The sequence below is a fragment of the Mesoplodon bidens genome, assembly GCF_964165515.1.
Source record: "Mesoplodon bidens genome assembly, chromosome: 4".
NCBI lineage: Eukaryota > Metazoa > Chordata > Mammalia > Artiodactyla > Ziphiidae > Mesoplodon > Mesoplodon bidens.
In genome coordinates this window covers 93,041,160-93,058,564 of record NC_138160.1, presented here as the reverse complement: position 1 = coordinate 93,058,564, position 17,405 = coordinate 93,041,160, and the positions used below count along the sequence as shown (strand labels likewise).

Here is a 17,405-nt window from a genome sequence, read left to right as displayed (position 1 = left end):
GAGAGTTGGCAGTGAAAGGTTGATGTTATGAGAGCAGCTTTTGGGAAAAGAAAATAATCTCCTTGGGAAACAAAAGATCTCATGTTTAATTTGCTTAGACATCTTTTTTCCTCTCCCAGATCCAAAGTGAGCTACTGACGTATTTTTCTGTTTTACCCATCCCATTATATAATCCCCCCAAGTCAGATGAGCGTTAAAAAAAAAGCCACAACATACAGTTAAGTGAAAAAGCACATATTGCAAAACAGTGTGCGCTATATGATCCAATTTGTTTAAAATATTCATGAATAAATTTTTTTTAGAAGGCCATAAATACAAACTGTTCAGTGTTTATTCCAAGCAGATGCGATTTAGGACACATTAGGCAGGGTTCAGTTAGGAAAACAAACTCTTCTGGGTGTTTCAAGTAGGATTTGATTTAGGTAGTTTTGTGCTTACAAAACCATCGGAAGGAAGGACTGGAGAAGAGAAAGGTGGGTGGAGGCCACCCGGGGCTGTGAGATTTGCCATCAGAGCTGTGGTCCCCTCCAGGATGAAGAAATTGCTGCTGCCTTCACACCTGCCCACAGCTCCAAGGTCAGGCCAGTCAATGCAGGACCTCATGTTCACCAAAGCCTGTATGTCAGCTGCCACCATTATGGCCTGAGGGACAATGGCTCCCACCTCCTTTCAGCCTTCCAGATCCAGGTGAATGGATCTCACTGGCAGAACCAAAACTGTATCCTAGAGCCCAGCTGTTAAGGGAGTTTGGGAAGTAGTCCCCAGGATCAATCTTCTTTGATTTGGGAGAGAGTAGAGAGAAGGGGTGGGAATGGTACCAGGTGCCAGACAACATCCTTCATGCTGTCTACAGTACTGTCTACAACATCCATCCATACTACTGTCTTTGGCTACTTGACCACCATACACATCCTCTCACACATACTTAAATTTCCAAATTGCAACAGCAATGACATCAAGCTTCTGTAACTATCCCTCGTTCAAATGTAAATGTACTCACCTTCTCATCAAAATGGGAGACCCAAAGTCCCATCGGTAATTATATCCATTGTTAGGTGAGCCTTCCTCTTCTAGTTTAATGACAAATTCACCCAGGTATCACGTAGCCTAACTATTAAATGCTAAGCTTCACCAATACCAACTCACCTTATGTAACAGGAGAAAGTAAGAGAATAAAAAGGAAATGGCATATATACATAAAAAAGCAAGAAATTATACAGTCTAGTCATCCTGGAGACTCCGTGATCAATTAGCCATTATCAAAAATCTCTACGGGTCGAATCGTTTTGATTCCTACTGCAGCCCTGTGGACCAGTACAAGAGCCAAGCCCACACTGACTCCAGTAGAGAAGTGGCATAAAAGACCCCATTTTAATGACGTCAACTCCCACCCAACATTCCCGACTCCCACGGCCTCCGGACTCCTATGTTATACTAGGGAAGTTCTGGCAGTTCAACATTGTTTAATGTAATCCTCCAATGACTCTAGTTTTCATTTAATCAAACTGCTGGAGCTAACACACTAAATCCAGAATGTCTGATAGGAACAGTTTTATCAATAAATTCATCATCAATCTAACACTATATTCCTCCCTCCCTGGTCTAGAACACTTAGGCCCTAATCCTATACATATTCTTCTCAAGTTTCTGTGAATATAAATGAATAAAATCTTATAAATCTCTTACATATTTTAACTGTTATCTTCTACTTATCCCCCTGGGGCATGAATGAATTTGGCTACTTTTAGGCCTAAAGATAAAGAGGAATGGAGTAACGGTGAGGTATAATGTATCTGGTACCCTCTACCTGGGATCGGATTGCTACAGAGTCTCCAAGCAAGGTAGGACTAACTTTATCAGACTGGGAGTGGGACTGCTTCTGCAGTAGGGGAAATTCAGTGGCGTTTGCAGGCTCTAGGCATTTTGATTCATTTGAATCTACCCAAATGTGTCCATTTAACTTCTCACCATTTCATCTTTTCCTATCAGTGCTTAACCTTTAACCTAAGAGATCTGATGTGGCTTTGAGTTCAACTTATGTTAGAATTCAGCAACCATGGGGGCTTCCCTGGTGGCGCAGTGGTTGAGAGTCCGCCTGCCGATGCAGGGGACACGGGTTCGTGCCCCGGTCTGGGAAGATCCCACATGCCGCGGAGTGGCTGGGCCCGTGAGCCATGGCCGCTGAGCCTGCGCGTCCGGAGCCTGTGCTCCGCAACGGGAGAGGCCACAGCAGTGAGAGGCCCGCGTACCGCAAAAAAAAAAAAAAAAAAAAAAAGAAGAATTCAGCAACCTGCAGTGTCTGATTCTTGACTACAGTAGCCCTGTGGCTATAAAAGATGGGAGAGTCTTCTAGGACAGTCAGAGAAGGTCCCTGGTTCTCTGACTGTGACCTGAGAAAAAAAATTTAAACTGTGAGACTGTCGTATCTTTTTCTTAGGTAATTCAGTATGGCTTAAATGTAGATATATCATAAACCATTCCCTTATTGATGACTTTTCAGCTTTTCCAATAAATTCTTAACTCAGGCCCGGATTGAAGTGACAAGAAAGTCTATAAGGTGCCAGGAATGTACCTGATTAGCATGACAATTCTATAGCCTGGATATGCCAGGGCAGTTAGAGTTCGTCCAAGGCATCTGGCTCCTCCTGCACTGGGTCTATTATCGCATCTCAGGGCCTGAGAGCAAACCAATTTCCTGGAGTGATGGAGGCTGGGAGATACCTTGGCTGCTAGAGCTCAGAGGACAAGAAGAGCCTTGCCTTACTGGCCCACATGTCTGCTAGTCTTCCAGCCTTGCAGGGAGTCCCCACCTCGAGGAGGGGCTAGCGCATTTACATAATGAAAACTGGCAGAATTTAATGTGACATCTGTACAGATGCAATCTTCTTTTAAATAAAAGGTACCGATAAATGTTTATGCTCAAGAAGCTCACTGTAGACAAAGCGAGAGAGTGGCATGGACATATATACACTACCAAACGTAAAATAGATAACTAGTGGGAAGCAGCCGCATAGCACAGGGAGATCAGCTTGGTGGTGACCACCTAGAGGGGTGGGATAGGGAGGGTGGGAGGGAGGGAGGGAGACGCAAAAGGGAAGAGATATGGGGACATATGTACATGTATAACTGATTCACTTTGTTATAAAGCAGAAATTAACACACCATTGTAAAGCAATTATACTCCAATAAAGATGTTAAAAAAAAAAAAGAAGCTCACTGTATTTTAACATGAAGCAGTTTGGCTATTATATTCAATTTAAACATCCTGAAATTGAGTTTTCTAGGTGATGCGTGATGCATTTTTTTCACAACTCACTGAGTCCATTTGTCTTCACCTTCTCAAGTGTTTAAAAGTGCAGCATGTTTTAATGGAAATTACAAATTTGCCAGTGTACTCTGTCAGCCTCCTTAAAGTCTGCTATAATCATTTCTTTGGGCTGAAAATCCTTTTCTGCTCTTCTAACCTACAATCACTCTGAAGACCAGGATACAATTTAAAAGGCTTGAGGTTCTAAATTGGAATATGAGATGCATTGTGTGGCTCCAATTCAGTGCAAAATTTTCCACAACTTTGCCCTGAAACAGAGGCCCACCAGTACTCTCATCAAGTAGCCCCATCATTACTGTAACTCTCAGAGTTGGAACAAAATGCATCCAAAGTTTCTTCTAACCCAGGACTTCCAGAGGGAGAGTTTAAAGAAGCTGCCTCTAAAACTGTTTTAATTGAGGCCTATACAAACAGGCAGAGTAACAAAGCACTCTTTCTCCATGAAAGTCGAGGCCAACCATTTGTTTTCCTGAGGGCTATTCCCTCAGCATGGGCAGGAAGATAAAAGTTCTCTTCCTTGACTCAGTAAGTCACTTAAGGCAAAGCCCTCTTGTGGACAGCAGGGCAGACACACCAACTAAGTGCTGTGTGCGGGAGACTTAGGGGCCAGCTGACTGATGAGCAAGGAAGGCAGAATCCCCAACGATCACTTTTATGGAAAGAAAACTGAGTAAAGGCAGAGATATTGCGGGTTCTAACTCCACCTCTATCTGCCCTCTCTTAAGGGTAACTTCAAAGTAGTCACTTAACATTTTTAAGCCCCAGCTTTTCCACCAATAACGTGATAGATCAAATCTTCCTCCTCCCCAACTGCCCGCCTTAGGAGTTTGTACGAGGCTACGTCAATGTTGGTCAGTCAACTTCAAGTGAGCTCAAAAATTTTTTAGATTATCTAGAAGCATACGTGATGTTTAGTTAAAAGCCACGTTCATAAATCTCTCAAAATCCCCAAGGGATGCACTGAGTTTGTATATCTAGAACAGACCTGGTGAATAAAAGGGCTGGTAGGGATGCTGGTCTCTAAGACAGAAGAGGCTCCATTTAGAACCTGTTGATAAAGCATCTCACTCAACCTCCCCTTATCAGTCAACTGAGGATTACAACTCCTACCCTGTCTACCTTTCAGGGTTACCATGAGGATCAAGGTCAGAAGAGAAGAATGGACGGGAAAGCACATGGTTAACAAAGTAAAGAGAAAATACTTATCAACTGTAAAAGTATTAGTTCCAAGTAAAACACTGTTATAATTCATAGGGGTGACTTCAAGTCTGAAACCCAGGTTACCACCCAGACGGGCAGAGAGAGAGAGCCTTGACTTGGAGCTGACTACCTGATGGTGGTGCCTTGCAAACGGTCTATCTTCTTATTGAGCTCAGCGATGATGCTGTGGAGTTCGGTGATGCGTTCCTCGTACCGAAGCGTCGTTCGCTCCTGGACGTCCTCATGCTCTCTCATGAGGTGGGACTGCTCGCACTGGGATCGAGAGAACAAGACGGAAGTGCCAATGAGTTGATGCACCTACAGGTGAGTGATTGTAAGTTTTATGGCCTCAAACTATCACAACCTCAATGTTGAGTATGCCCCACGTAAACATACGCCTGCACGTTGGCCATGAATCCCAGAAGACACAACAATAGCTGAACTTCACACAGCCCCTGGTGGACATCTGAGTCTTTACCTTTCTAGCTCTCCTTTGCTCTTTGGGGCAAGGTCCCTCTGCCATGGCACACTATCCACACCTCCTGTTGTTCCTCAGCCACAGAGTGGGCAGACACCTTTTTTTGGGATCTGAATCTTGAGCGCATGGATCTAAGTTGCAGGCTGTCAATTCACTTGACTGAGGGTCCTGATGAGACTGCCCTCCAGTTCCTGCTACCTCTATCCCCAGAGCTCTCTTCCTAAGTTCTTTTATGGCTGCTCATCTTTTACCTTTTTACCAATTCATTCCTTTTCGGCTGACGTTTGCTAGGGTATGTTTCAGCCACTTTTCAATCAAATAATCCTAAATTGTATGACACCATTTCTTATCTGGCTGGTTAACTGCACATATAATGTTTTCCAATATCCTTTCCTACTAGACTATAAACTCCGGGAAGGCAGGGGCTGGGTGTTTTCATGACTTAGCCCTAGCACCTGGCACACAGCCTTGGTTCACTGTGGGTGACCTAGGCGTGCGATGGGACGAATAAATCGCTGCCTTTCAAGAAGCTGAGGAGCTACCCTTGCTCAGCATTTGAAGGATTAAGAAGCAGCAGATGCTATAAAAACATTTTTGCATCTTGAGTTTAAATCCTAAGGAACCTGTTCATCTCCTTCACTTCTCTCCCCTCTCCTCAACCCCCAACCAGTCACTGTACATTTAATGTCATTTACATAATAATAAAACACAAGTCAGTGATAGAGCAAGGAGTCAAGCTTCTGGCCCTGTCTACTGCGTTCAGTCCTGATTAATTTCCTGCCCAGCAGAGGAATTTTAACTTCATTTTCGGCAAGGTTTTCCTAACGCCAAGAGCCACACGTACTTGCCAGCTTTGCACTTTCAGGGCTGGGGGGAGGCGGGCAAGGTAAGACTTCTCACCCACCACATCCAATGTCCTCCCCGTCCCTAAATCTGCCAGGCTTCCAATGGTGTAACCCAGAAGCTACTGGGCAGGGACACAAAGCCTTCAAAACAGACTGCTACCTGAAACAGAAATACTCAGCAAAGTATGATAAATACGTTGGTATAAATTATGGCAGGGACCATATCTATGAACAACAGCTTGATCACTATGAATGTAGTAACTTCCTGGGTGCTGCTCAGACCTCCAGAAATAAGACTGGAGAGGAACCTGTACCACAGACCTTTGTGAGATGGTGACTTTCAGAGAAACAGCGATGTGAACTTCTGTTCTTAGTGACAACCCAAAACGTCAAATAACCTCCACTCAAGGTCCAACGCACAGGAAGTAAGTGGAACCAGAGGCCAGGAGGAAGGACAAGTGAAAGTCTCATCTACATGGAAGCTTTCCTAACCAGAACAAAACCATGACAGGCCACAAATACTCTTCCCGTTAACTTATGCCTTTTCACCTGTGATCCACCACTTTAAGAGGAACAACAGGGGCTTCCCTGGTGGCGCAGTGGTTGAGAGTCCGCCTGCCAATGCAGGAGACACGGGTTCGTGCCCCTGTCCGGGAGGATCCCACATGCCGTGGAGCGGCTGGGCCCGTGAGCCATGGCCGCTGAGCCTGCGCGTCCGGAGCTTGTGCTCCACAACGGGAGAGGCCACAACAGTGAGAAGCAGAAAAAAAAAAAAGAGGAACAACAGAAGTCCACAAAATGACAGTGTCTCACAGATAGTACCTGTCAGTAAATGAAAAAGCTTCTTATTTCTCTCCATAAGCAGAATACTGCTTCTCTCCATCCCCGCAGAATATCTATGAGCTTTTATTACTGGTCTGTTTTCCCATCTTCAAATTGTGTATGTGAGTGTGTGTGTGCACATACGCACCTTCATGTGTGTAGTATGTGTATGTGCGTATGTAGCTGACGCTCTCATGAAGGTCACCAGTTCCAGATCTTACAATAGTTATACCAAGGCAGACAAGAAACTGCAAAATCCACTTAAAAATGAGGATGCGTAAGTGTTTATCCAAGAAGAAGGCACAGGATCAACTGATAACCACCAAGCCCACTCTAGGTGCCCCTGTTGGCTGTTAGGAGCTATCTGAGAGGTGAGCTCCTGTGGGGCTGCCCGGCTTGCAGGGAGATCAGATGGTTGGTACCCAGATAACAAGAGCATGAGAGCTGGTGTCGTACCATCTTCCCCCTGCCTCTAACTGGAAAGTCCGCCTGGAGGGTATGAGTATGAACAAGACTCAACAAGAAGCCCGATAATTCAGTGAGACAGAACAGCACTTGCAGCTGAAAGGATAAAAAAGATTCATAATGTCTATTTGGAACTTAGGAGTTCATCTGGGAGTAGCAACAAGAACATCTTAGAGGAAAAAATTTCTCAGCTGAAGGCAAAGGTTACATTCCTATATTTTTCCATATGTATGTTTTTTCACAATGGTGGAAAGCCTCTATAATTTAATACTTCCTCTAAAATAATAGATATATCTTGATTTCCTAAACTATGATACGGTGCTAGGTGCCATAGGGAGGGTCACTATGACACCTACCTTGAAGGGAAATGTGGTCGCAGCTTCCAAGCAGACTTCTCTGCTGGTGCATAAGAAACATGGACAGGGCTTCCCTGGTGGCGCAGTGGTTGAGAGTCCGCCTGCCGAGGCAGGGGACACGGGTTCATGCCCCGGTCTGGGAAGATCCCACATGCTGCGGAGCGGCTGGGCCCGTGAGCCATGGCCACTGAGCCTGCACGTCCGGAGCCTGTGCTCCACAACGGGAGAAGCCACAACAGTGAGAGGCCCGCGTACCACAAAAAAAAACAAAAAAAAAAAAAAGAAAGAAAGAAACATGGACAGAATTGGAGGGGTGGGGGGGAAGAAGAGATGATAGAATGGTGCCTTGGAGAGTCTTTTCCCATTGAAAAGAGAATACTGGAAAATAATTATCGAAAACTCCTAGCCTCCAGATGAATGAATGACTGAGAAGACATAGCTCAGGACACAGCTCATAGTTGATGTTACAAACCAAAATCCCCTCGAGGTATCTCATTAAACACGCTTCACCCATTCCATGCACACTCATCATGCCCAGCCAAAGATGAGCGGAAGCGTTGCTCTCCAAGCTGAATGAAAAAATCCCTTGAGCTTTTCCAAGCTGTGGTGCTGGGAGAAGTGCATCAATTCCCACAAGGGCAACAGTGCAGGATGAAACAAGTCATCACCTGCAGGAGCCAAAAGAACTCAAAAAAACACTCTTGTTAAACAGCTCCCATTAAACTGCATAAGACCAAGCCCAGGAATGGGGCACATCAGTGTGTTAAAAGTGGCAGATGAGTGGGGAGCACCCAGGACAGACAAAGCCATTCTGTGAGCAATCAGTGCCTTCCTGCCCTGGCGGCCTCCCACACAAGCAGGACTGGCCTGTTAAAATGAGGCCCAGTTCAAGTATCACACTGCCCATGCCTCTCACTAACCCGAGTTTCCGAGAGTGTTTTTTAACCCAGGAGGCTATGTGATTTCGGGTATTCTGTTTCACAAGGACACAGGCTAGGTCAAGCTGTATACTGCACCTCCATATGAGAGTCACTTATGGGCAGGTATTCCAGTAAAGCCTCATTTAAGAAGGTAATATAACAATGACAACCAAACAGGAAAAAGAGTATTACTCCTATGACCACTGAACGTTTGCACAAGTTTTTCAATTTTAAGTTACAATTTAAGTACATTATAGAAATTTTTTTTTTCTTTTTTTTTTTGCGGTACGCAGGCCTCTCACTGTTGTGGCCTCTCCCGTTGCGGAGCACAGGCTCCAGATGCGCAGGCTCAGCAGCCATGGCTCACGGGCCTAGCCGCTCCGCAGCATGTGGGATCTTCCCGGACCGGGGCGCGAACCCGTGTCTCCTGCATCGGCAGGCGGACTCTCAACCACTGCGCCACCAGGGAAGCCCCATTATAGAAAATTTTAAAGAATGATAAAAAGACATCCACTTTTTCATAATCCATTAACAAGATCCTTTTTCAAATGGTGTTCATTCTTCTCCAGTATTTTCTTAGGTATGTGGGGCACCGCCAGGACCATCATAAGGGATGCACATCACATAAGCATCAGCACCCTGGTGGCAGCCTGCAGGGGCGTTTACCAAGACTCTGGTTCACCACCATCCATGCACGTGGAGGAATATTTCTCCTCCCCCATGAAGCTGAATAAGGCCATGTGACTTGCTTGTCCAGCAAGATATGAGTGAATACACACCATTTTTGCCTAGAAGCATTTAAGTGCTTCTGCAGGCTTTCCCATATTCTCTTCCCCTGGGCAACACTCCAGATGGTAGAGGCTATCAGCTTGGGAGGCTGGGTGAGGACAATGCAGCAGAGTTTCCTGCCAGTCCCAGTGAGCTCCCAGCAAGAAGCCAAAAAATAAACCTTTGATAATTTAAGCCACTGAACATTTGGGGTTATTTGTTATCATTGCATATCCTGATGATACAACCACTTTATAGATGAAAACAGAGCAAATGCACAGGGACTATTTATTAAAACCCAGATAGCAAACAGAATGCTCTGCAAAGCCCTCAGAGTCCTGTGTGTGCCATCAGGGGCTGAGGCTGTTGTAGCCACAGCCTTCTCGCCTCTACTCCCTTCCAGCTCCCTGAGCTGTGGGCTTAACTCCTCCTTACCATTTACCTAAAGACCTCAAGTGGCAGCAGAGTGATCCCCCCTTGGTCTCTTACCCTGAAACACCTCTGGTGAACTCCAGGAAACATGAACATTATGCCTTACAATACCAGAGGAGAGTTAGGAAACCCCAATAGCTCTCTCCTCAACCCCCTGGGAGCACCGAAATAGAAAAGTAGACAGAAGGGGGTATAAAGCAGGGAATTCTAAGTCCTTCCAGCTCCCATCAAGCCAGCTTTAGCTACCAAAGTCAACTACTCAGCAACAACTTTCTGAACAGAAAGCAATGGCGGCTTCTTCTACCAAAACTTGCAGACGAGGGATTACTTTCGCCTCCTTACTGTATAGAAATGTCTCACAGGGCTTCCCTGGTGGCGCAGTGGTTGAGAGTCCGCCTGCCGATGCAGGGGACACGGGTTCGTGCTCCGGTCCGGGAAGATCCCACATGCTGTGGAGCGGCTGGGTCCGTGAGCCACGGCCGCTGAGCCTGCGCGTCCGGAGCCCGTGCTCCACAACGGGAGAGGCCACAACAGTGGGAGGCCCGCGTACCGCAAAAAAAAAAAAAAAAAGAAAAAAGAAACACCTCACATAATTTCAGCTGAGCAAAATAAGAAATGGTCTTAAACAACATGCTACTGCTTTTTTTTTTTTCTTCTATTATTACAGAGAATTTTACCCAGGGTCCTCCAACCTACACTGCATTTTTGACTGATCCTACAGTACAGCAAAGCCAGAAAGCCTAGGCCTGCAGCATCTTGCCTGCCATGAATTTCTGGAGGTCAGTATCATTAGGAAGCTGGATTTCTCCTGCAACTACAGACTTGCAGTTTGAAAGGCAAAGAAAGAAAAAAAAAAAGATTGGGATTAGATAGGATGGAATTTTGCTTTTCCTGAATTTCATCTGGAGCTTAATACATACCCTGAGCTTTTTCTCTAAGTTTCCGCTCTCCTATCATATGATGAAGCAAATTTAAAATCTATATAAATACTTGTCTCTAGCCACATAAATGAGTGAAACTGCCTATATGCAAAAATGTTCAATAAAAACAAGCAATATCATCATTACAACCACTAAGAATAAAACCCTTTAGGCTCATCTCTGCAATTGGTGCAATCCAGGGATAAAGCTGTGAGTCAGCCTTGAGACAGACTGGCCTGAGAACTTGAGCCCTTGTTGGAAAAACCCTGTGTAATGTGGTGATGCTAAGAAGCTTTATGGCTTTATTAATGTTCTTCACTGGGTTTTATCTTATTCCACAAAGGCCACTGATCTTTAATCATCACATTAGTCCCAGCTGTCAAACCTAAGGGTATTATAAACTCCATTCTTGAAAAATGCAATGCCATCATTCATTCGTTAACCCTCTCAACCATCGTGGGAAGAGGGTGGGCACCACTCCCTTTTAAAATAGGCTAAGAAGTTACTCTACTTTCTCAGGGTCACACAGGATTGATCACAAGTAATACCACTCAGGATATTTCTACCCTCATTCGAAGTCCTTGCCCAGGTTCTCCTGAGGGCTAGGGTGGGGAACCAAGCCAACTAAACAAAGAGGCTCAGCAGAAATGGAAACATCATTGACAAAACAAAACAGCTAGAGCAGTGTACCGAAGAGTATAAACAAATAAGGAAGGAATGGGGGGAGGGAGATCCTGGCAAAGAGAAGGCATCCATACTACCTCTGTAAGTATCTCATACAAGAGAAAGATTAAAGAAAACACTCTCTCCATTACATTTGATGAAAACTATATTTGTCTTCTTCCTAAAAGCAGTAGAAAATTCAGAACACTTGCTATCTAAAGACAGAGAGCTTAGAAATAGAAGGTGTACTGTATTACTACTGACCAATTTCAAAGGGGCTCAGAAGCTTGTTTTGATATATCTCCTTCTGTAGTACTTTTTAAAAATGCAGTTACTGAAAATAATTGTTGGCATTAAACGCAAAGAAAATATGCTGAAAGCCGTACATAACCTTCGCCACTTTCCCACCAGTCTGTTCCCCAAGAAGGTGTTTAGTGTTGGTGCAAATCGCATGCGCGGGTCTGAGCACCTGTTTGATTTGGGAGGGTAGATACTTAAACCAAATTAATCTGTGCCCTATTCCCCACCCTCTTTGAGATCCCCAGGGCAGCCTGGGCAGCTTAAAAAACAATACAGGACTAGTATAGCTATGGATTCCCATGAAACCTAGATTCATACCCTGACTTTAGGTGCTTTCTAGCTCCATAATCTCAGGCAAGATATTCAAATTCCCTAAACCTCACAATTTCTTCATTTGTAGATGGGAATGTTAAGGTTTTCTCATCACAGGTCATTATGAGAACTCAGTGAGATAAAGCATGAGGAATGCTTGCTATACTGCCTGGCACAAAACAGAGCTAAAGAAGTGTGGTGATCATCACTATTGTAGGCTAATAGTGGCACTGTTAATCAGATCCCCCAGGAAGCTGTGATGGACAGACTCTAAGGTGACCAGATGACCCCTGTGTCTCCTTTGTGTGATTACCATCTCACTGAATCTGGGTGGGACGTGTGACTGCCTTTAACTAACACAATGTGGCAAAGGTGATGGGATGTCTCTCCCATAATTGCATTACATTATATAAGACTGTCTTGCCAGAAGATTTATTCTAGAATCTTTCTCTCCATTGCTGGCTTTGAGGAAGCAAGCTGCCATGAATTCTACAACCACAGAGAAATTCTGCTAATGATGTGAGTGAGCCTGGAGGTGAACTCTTTCCCTGTTGAGTGTCCAGACCAGCGTGCAGCTCTGCCCACACTGTACGGCAAACTTGCAGAGGACCTAGTTAAGCCATGCCTGGGATCTTGATGCACAGGAGATAATAAATGTGTAAGATAATAAATGTGTGTTGTTTTAAGCCAGTAAGTTTGGGGCAATTTGTTACACAGCAGTAGGATACAAATACAGAAGCACTTTGCCTTCCCTATCACATTGGTATTGGGGGTCCTTTACTTAGCTCTTCCCTTCCCATCACTATTAAAACTCCACCGACTTTTGCCCATGTATAATGAGCCTTCTTTTATTCAACTAGTTCTAGTATCACCATTAATAATTACTCAACAGATTATGAAGCTCTCTTTGATTATTTCTGATGAACAAAAGCACCATTTATATTTTACATTTTAATCATAGCTCTGTAATATTTAGAGAGCTGGTAAAACTTACTAAAGCCACAGACTATACATTTATACAAACTTGCTCTTCCACCATCTGGTAAAGCCTCAAACACGAATCACTTACCAAGGCATGTAACAGAGAAAGCACGGCACAGACACTTCCTTGCTCTTAATTTTTCTTGCATAAATCTCATCTTTATAAAAGGTATAAGCCTGGCAAGACTAATCTTTTTTTCATGTTCTTTCCTGGGTCCCAGTATCTGAACTGGGAAGACATTTCCAGTGAAAGGAAGAGTAATTTTTAAGTATATTTACTGTAAGTATACAAAAGCAAGAGAGTCAACTAATGGTACTACGATGTAACCATCAGGGGTAAAACCAGCCAACAAAACTATTACATGAGATTATCTTGACCATAAGTTAAGTCAAAAGGGAGCTGAATCAATCCCTGACATAGCAGACAAAAAGTTTCCCATTCTCCTCTTATCATCCTCTGCACAAGCTGCTCTGTCTTTGAGACTTAAATTTTAACAAAAACCTTCCTGGTCATCTTTTAAAATCCAAGACTGGGGTACATGCCAGCTTCCAGTTAAAAGCACTCACAATTTCTTTTTCCCAAAAAAAAAAATTCTCACCAATAAGAACTATTAACAATGGCTGGCTTTACACCAGCTTAACACCATTCTATTTTTTTCTTTAACGCAAAAATAACTACTTTCTCAAAAAACAAAAAACACCTTAAGAAACAACAACAAAGCATTTTAAAAAGTTTTAATTCACCAGAGTCCACTATAAATATTATAATGCTGTCTTTCCAGTTTTTTCTATCACATTTTTGTTACTTTTATAATCAGAAGGAAAATATAAAGTTTTCATCCAAGTAAAAATTGAAAATATCTGTCTCTGTAACATCCTGTATGAGGAAAGAACACTGGTAGCCTTGTCTTGGCTCTGGGGCTGGCTGCTCATTTGACCTTGGGTAAGCAAGTTAACCTCTCTGGGTTGCCTGTCAAATGTGGAAGTAGATGATCTCAAGTACAAAGGGTCTTTCCTCTCTACTCGAACAGTCTAAGATTATGAAACATGAGTTTTCAAAACCTGCCGTAGGTCATTCTAGACCGATGACTGTGGCAGCCTTGTTCTTTTAATCTCTCTGAATTCCCACACAAATATAGAGAACCTACACATCAAAACCAAATGCTTAGAGATAAGGTATCCTCCTGAACAACAAAACACAGGTAGGGACAAACCAACAGCATCCACAAGACCTAAATGGTGTCTGTGTGGGCAGAAGCAGAGGGAAGAAAAAGACTGAGGGACCCGAGAACTGGAAACCCCCAGAACAGCCAGTAAGTATACACAGGAAAGTGAGGAGGGCCAACTGGGAGGGGTTTTGCCTGAGCCAAGAGTGAGTGAGCAAGGGGCCCACAGTAAGATCTTAAGGGGCTAAGGCAACTAGTCCCTATGAACTTTCAAGACCGGCCCTAGGACTCTCTGCCAGGAGGACAAAGTGCTGGGAGTAGGATCAAAATTGAACAGGATAGGGTAATAGAGACAAGGGAAAGAACAGATCGAGATAGAAGCAGGTGAGGGGAACAGAGCCAGGAAGTGTCGGAAAGCAGGTTGTCATATTCGTGAATACAAGGAAGCTCTATGAACTTAAAAAGGCCACGTTCAACTCTGCCTCCTAAAAGTTCAAAGAAACTATTTTTCACATAAAAATGAAAAAAAGAACAGTATTGAGGGCAAATCCCACATAAAGTTACAAGAAAGAAGAATGAAAAAGAGAATAACGTCCCTATAAACCATGAAAGCATGCCACAAAATAGAGAACCTCTCTTCCCACAAAAAGTCCCAAACAATAGACTACTATTTCAAAATAAGCTAAAAGACTTTAAAAAGATGAAATGACATAAAACATGGAAGAACATAATTCAAAATTAGAAAAACTCAGAAAGAAGGTAATAGAACACACACACACAAAAGAAATAAAATAAAAATGCAGAAATATATGACTAAGCCAGAAGGCACACAGGAGGGGATAAATACAACATATAAGGCCTAAGAAGAACAGAAGATGGAGAACAGGAAAAACAAGGTAAAAAGGGAGAGATATAAAGGATTTGAGATAGTGACAGATACTGAAGACAGGCAAAGAAGATCTAAGATATAAATAATAAGCATCCTTGAAGAAAAACAAAAGGCAAGGGAACAAAACTAATATTAAACACTATAATTAGAAAAAACTTCTCCGAAATTAAAAAAAAGATTACAAAATATAATCAAAAGAAAACACAGCAAACATGAGAATATCAAACCAGAATGATTAAGAGTTACTCTAGCTTTTCCGGTCAGCGGCCTGAGGTGACCTCTAAAAATGGTTCGCTATTCACTTGACCCAGAAAATCCCACAAAATCATGCAAGTCGAGAGGTTCAAATCTTCGTGTTCACTTTAAGAACACTCGTGAAACAGCCCAGGCCATTAAGGGTATATGCATATCCGAAAAGCCACCAAGTATCTGAAGGATGTCACTTTAAAGAAGCAGTGTGTGCCATTCCGTCGTTACAATGGTGGAGTTGGTAGGTGTGCCCAGGCCAAACAGTGGGGCTGGACGCAGGGTCGGTGGCCCAAAAAGAGTGCTGAGGGCTTCCCTGGTGGCGCAGTGGTTGAGAATCTGCCTGCTAATGCAGGGGACACGGGTTCGAGCCCTGGTCTGGGAGGATCCCACATGCCGCGGAGCAACTAGGCCCGTGAGCCACGACTACTGAGCCTGCGCGTCTGGAGCCTGTGCTCCGCAACAAGAGGCCGCGATAGTGAGAGGCCCGCGCACCGCGATGAAGAGTGGCCCCCGCTTGCCACAACTAGAGAAAGCCCTCACACAGAAATGAAGACGCAACACAGCAAAAATAAATTAATTAATTAATAAAAAAAAAAAAGAGTGCTGAATTTTTACTGCACATGCTCAAAAATGCAGAGAGTAATGCTGAACTTAAGGGCTTAGATGTAGATTCTCTGGTCATTGAGCATATCCAGGTGAACAAAGCCCCCAAGATGCGGCATAGGACTTACAGAACTCACGGTCAGATCAACCCATACATGAGCTCTCCGTGCCACATTGAGATGATCCTTACTGAAAAAGAACAGATTGTTCCTAAACCAGAAGAGGAGGTTGCCCAGAAGAAAAAGATATCCCAGAAGAAATTGAAGAAACAGAAACTTATGGCCCGGGAATAAATGCTGCAAAAAAATAAATGCAAATAAAAGTAAAAAAAAAAAAAAAAAGAGTTACTCTAGTAAAATTACTGGAAGGAAGGAAGTTAAGAAGGGAGGAAGAAAGAAAGAAAGAGAGAGAGAGAGAGAGAGAAAGTTGTATTATTAACAGACTTTGAGAGCAACACTCTATGCCAAAATAGAATAAAGAAACATATTCAAGTAAAGAAAAGATGAGTCAAGGGTTTTACAGCCAGCAAGAATGCCTTTCAAGTAAGGGCAGAGACACATTGTTATTAACAAGCAGGAAGTTGGTGAAGATTATTCCCATGAGTCCTCCCTGAGGAAGTCTACTAGAAAATAGCTTCCAGCGTTAAACAAACAAACAGAGGGACATTGACATAAAGACCATGATAAACATGAAATATATAATTTACTTGTAGAAGACTAAATAAGGGCTAAAAGGAGAAAGTCTAAGATGTAATGGCCATAGGGTCAGGCAGTGTAGATATAGTACAGTTGCAAAAAACTGGGGGAATAAGGAAAGCATAATGAAAAAAAAACTTTAAAAATTCTTCTCAGTAACTGTATTTGTTATGATAGTATTAATGTTATTATTTTGAGACTGATTGTATATAATATGGAATGAAGCAAACGAGTAATTATGGAATATTCTTATCCAATCATCCTCTGTAAACTTCAGAACCAAGATTTTTAGTGTGAAAGAAAGGATATACAGGGCCTCCCTGGTGGCGCAGTGGTTGAGAGTCCGCCTGCCGATGCAGGGGATACAGGTTCGTGCCCCGGTCTGGGAGGATCCCATATGCTGCGGAGCGGCTGGGCCCGTGAGCCATGGCCGCTGGGCCTGCGCATCCGGAGCCTGTGCTCCGCAACGGGAGAGGCCACAACAGTGAGAGGCCCGCATACCGCCAAAAAGAAAAAAAAAAAAAAAGAAAGGATATACAAATAAAATACAGAAGCTAAGTAAAAGAACCCTGTAGTCTGAATTTAAATTGGAGAAATTATTATGAGCTCCTAAGGTATTTTATCTTAAAATGTATAAATACATACATATGTAGATAAATAAATAAGTGAATAAAGAATTTCCTGGCTATGTTTATAAAAGAGGCCTAAAAATAATGACCAAACTAGAAGCAATAAACACCCTTAGCACCCAGACTGCAGTCTTGAAATACCATTTTCTACAGAGAAAAACCAAGGCTACATGGAGAATGCTTAATTCCAGTTTTGGAGTGAGAAATGTACTAGATGAGCCTGGAGTAAGTACTAAGCTCCTGTCAAAAGACTCAGGAGCCAACTTGAAGAGGTTCTTACTGGCCAAAAATAGTATACTTTGAGTTTCTACAAGGAAAATAATTATAAAGGACTGAAACCCAAATATGTTTAAATCCCTCAGTTCACTGTATTTTAAAAAGTAA

General features: G+C 43.2%; 1 protein-coding gene and 1 pseudogene across 3 annotated transcripts in view; one reads left to right on the top strand and one right to left on the bottom strand.

The window, feature by feature from the left end:
• The window catches only part of MCC (MCC regulator of WNT signaling pathway), a 279,822-nt gene that overhangs the window by 95,586 nt on the left and 166,831 nt on the right, over window positions 1-17,405 (bottom strand). For both annotated transcript variants that reach the window (XM_081231323.1, XM_081231324.1), the window contains one exon: window positions 4,659-4,801. In XM_081231323.1, coding sequence (XP_081087449.1) covers window positions 4,659-4,801 — 143 coding nt within the window. The remainder of the gene's footprint in view (window positions 1-4,658; window positions 4,802-17,405) is intronic.
• Window positions 15,079-16,019, top strand: LOC308616589 (large ribosomal subunit protein uL22-like; annotated as a pseudogene). Its single transcript has 2 exons — window positions 15,079-15,391; window positions 15,694-16,019. The product of its transcript is annotated as a large ribosomal subunit protein uL22-like (transcript).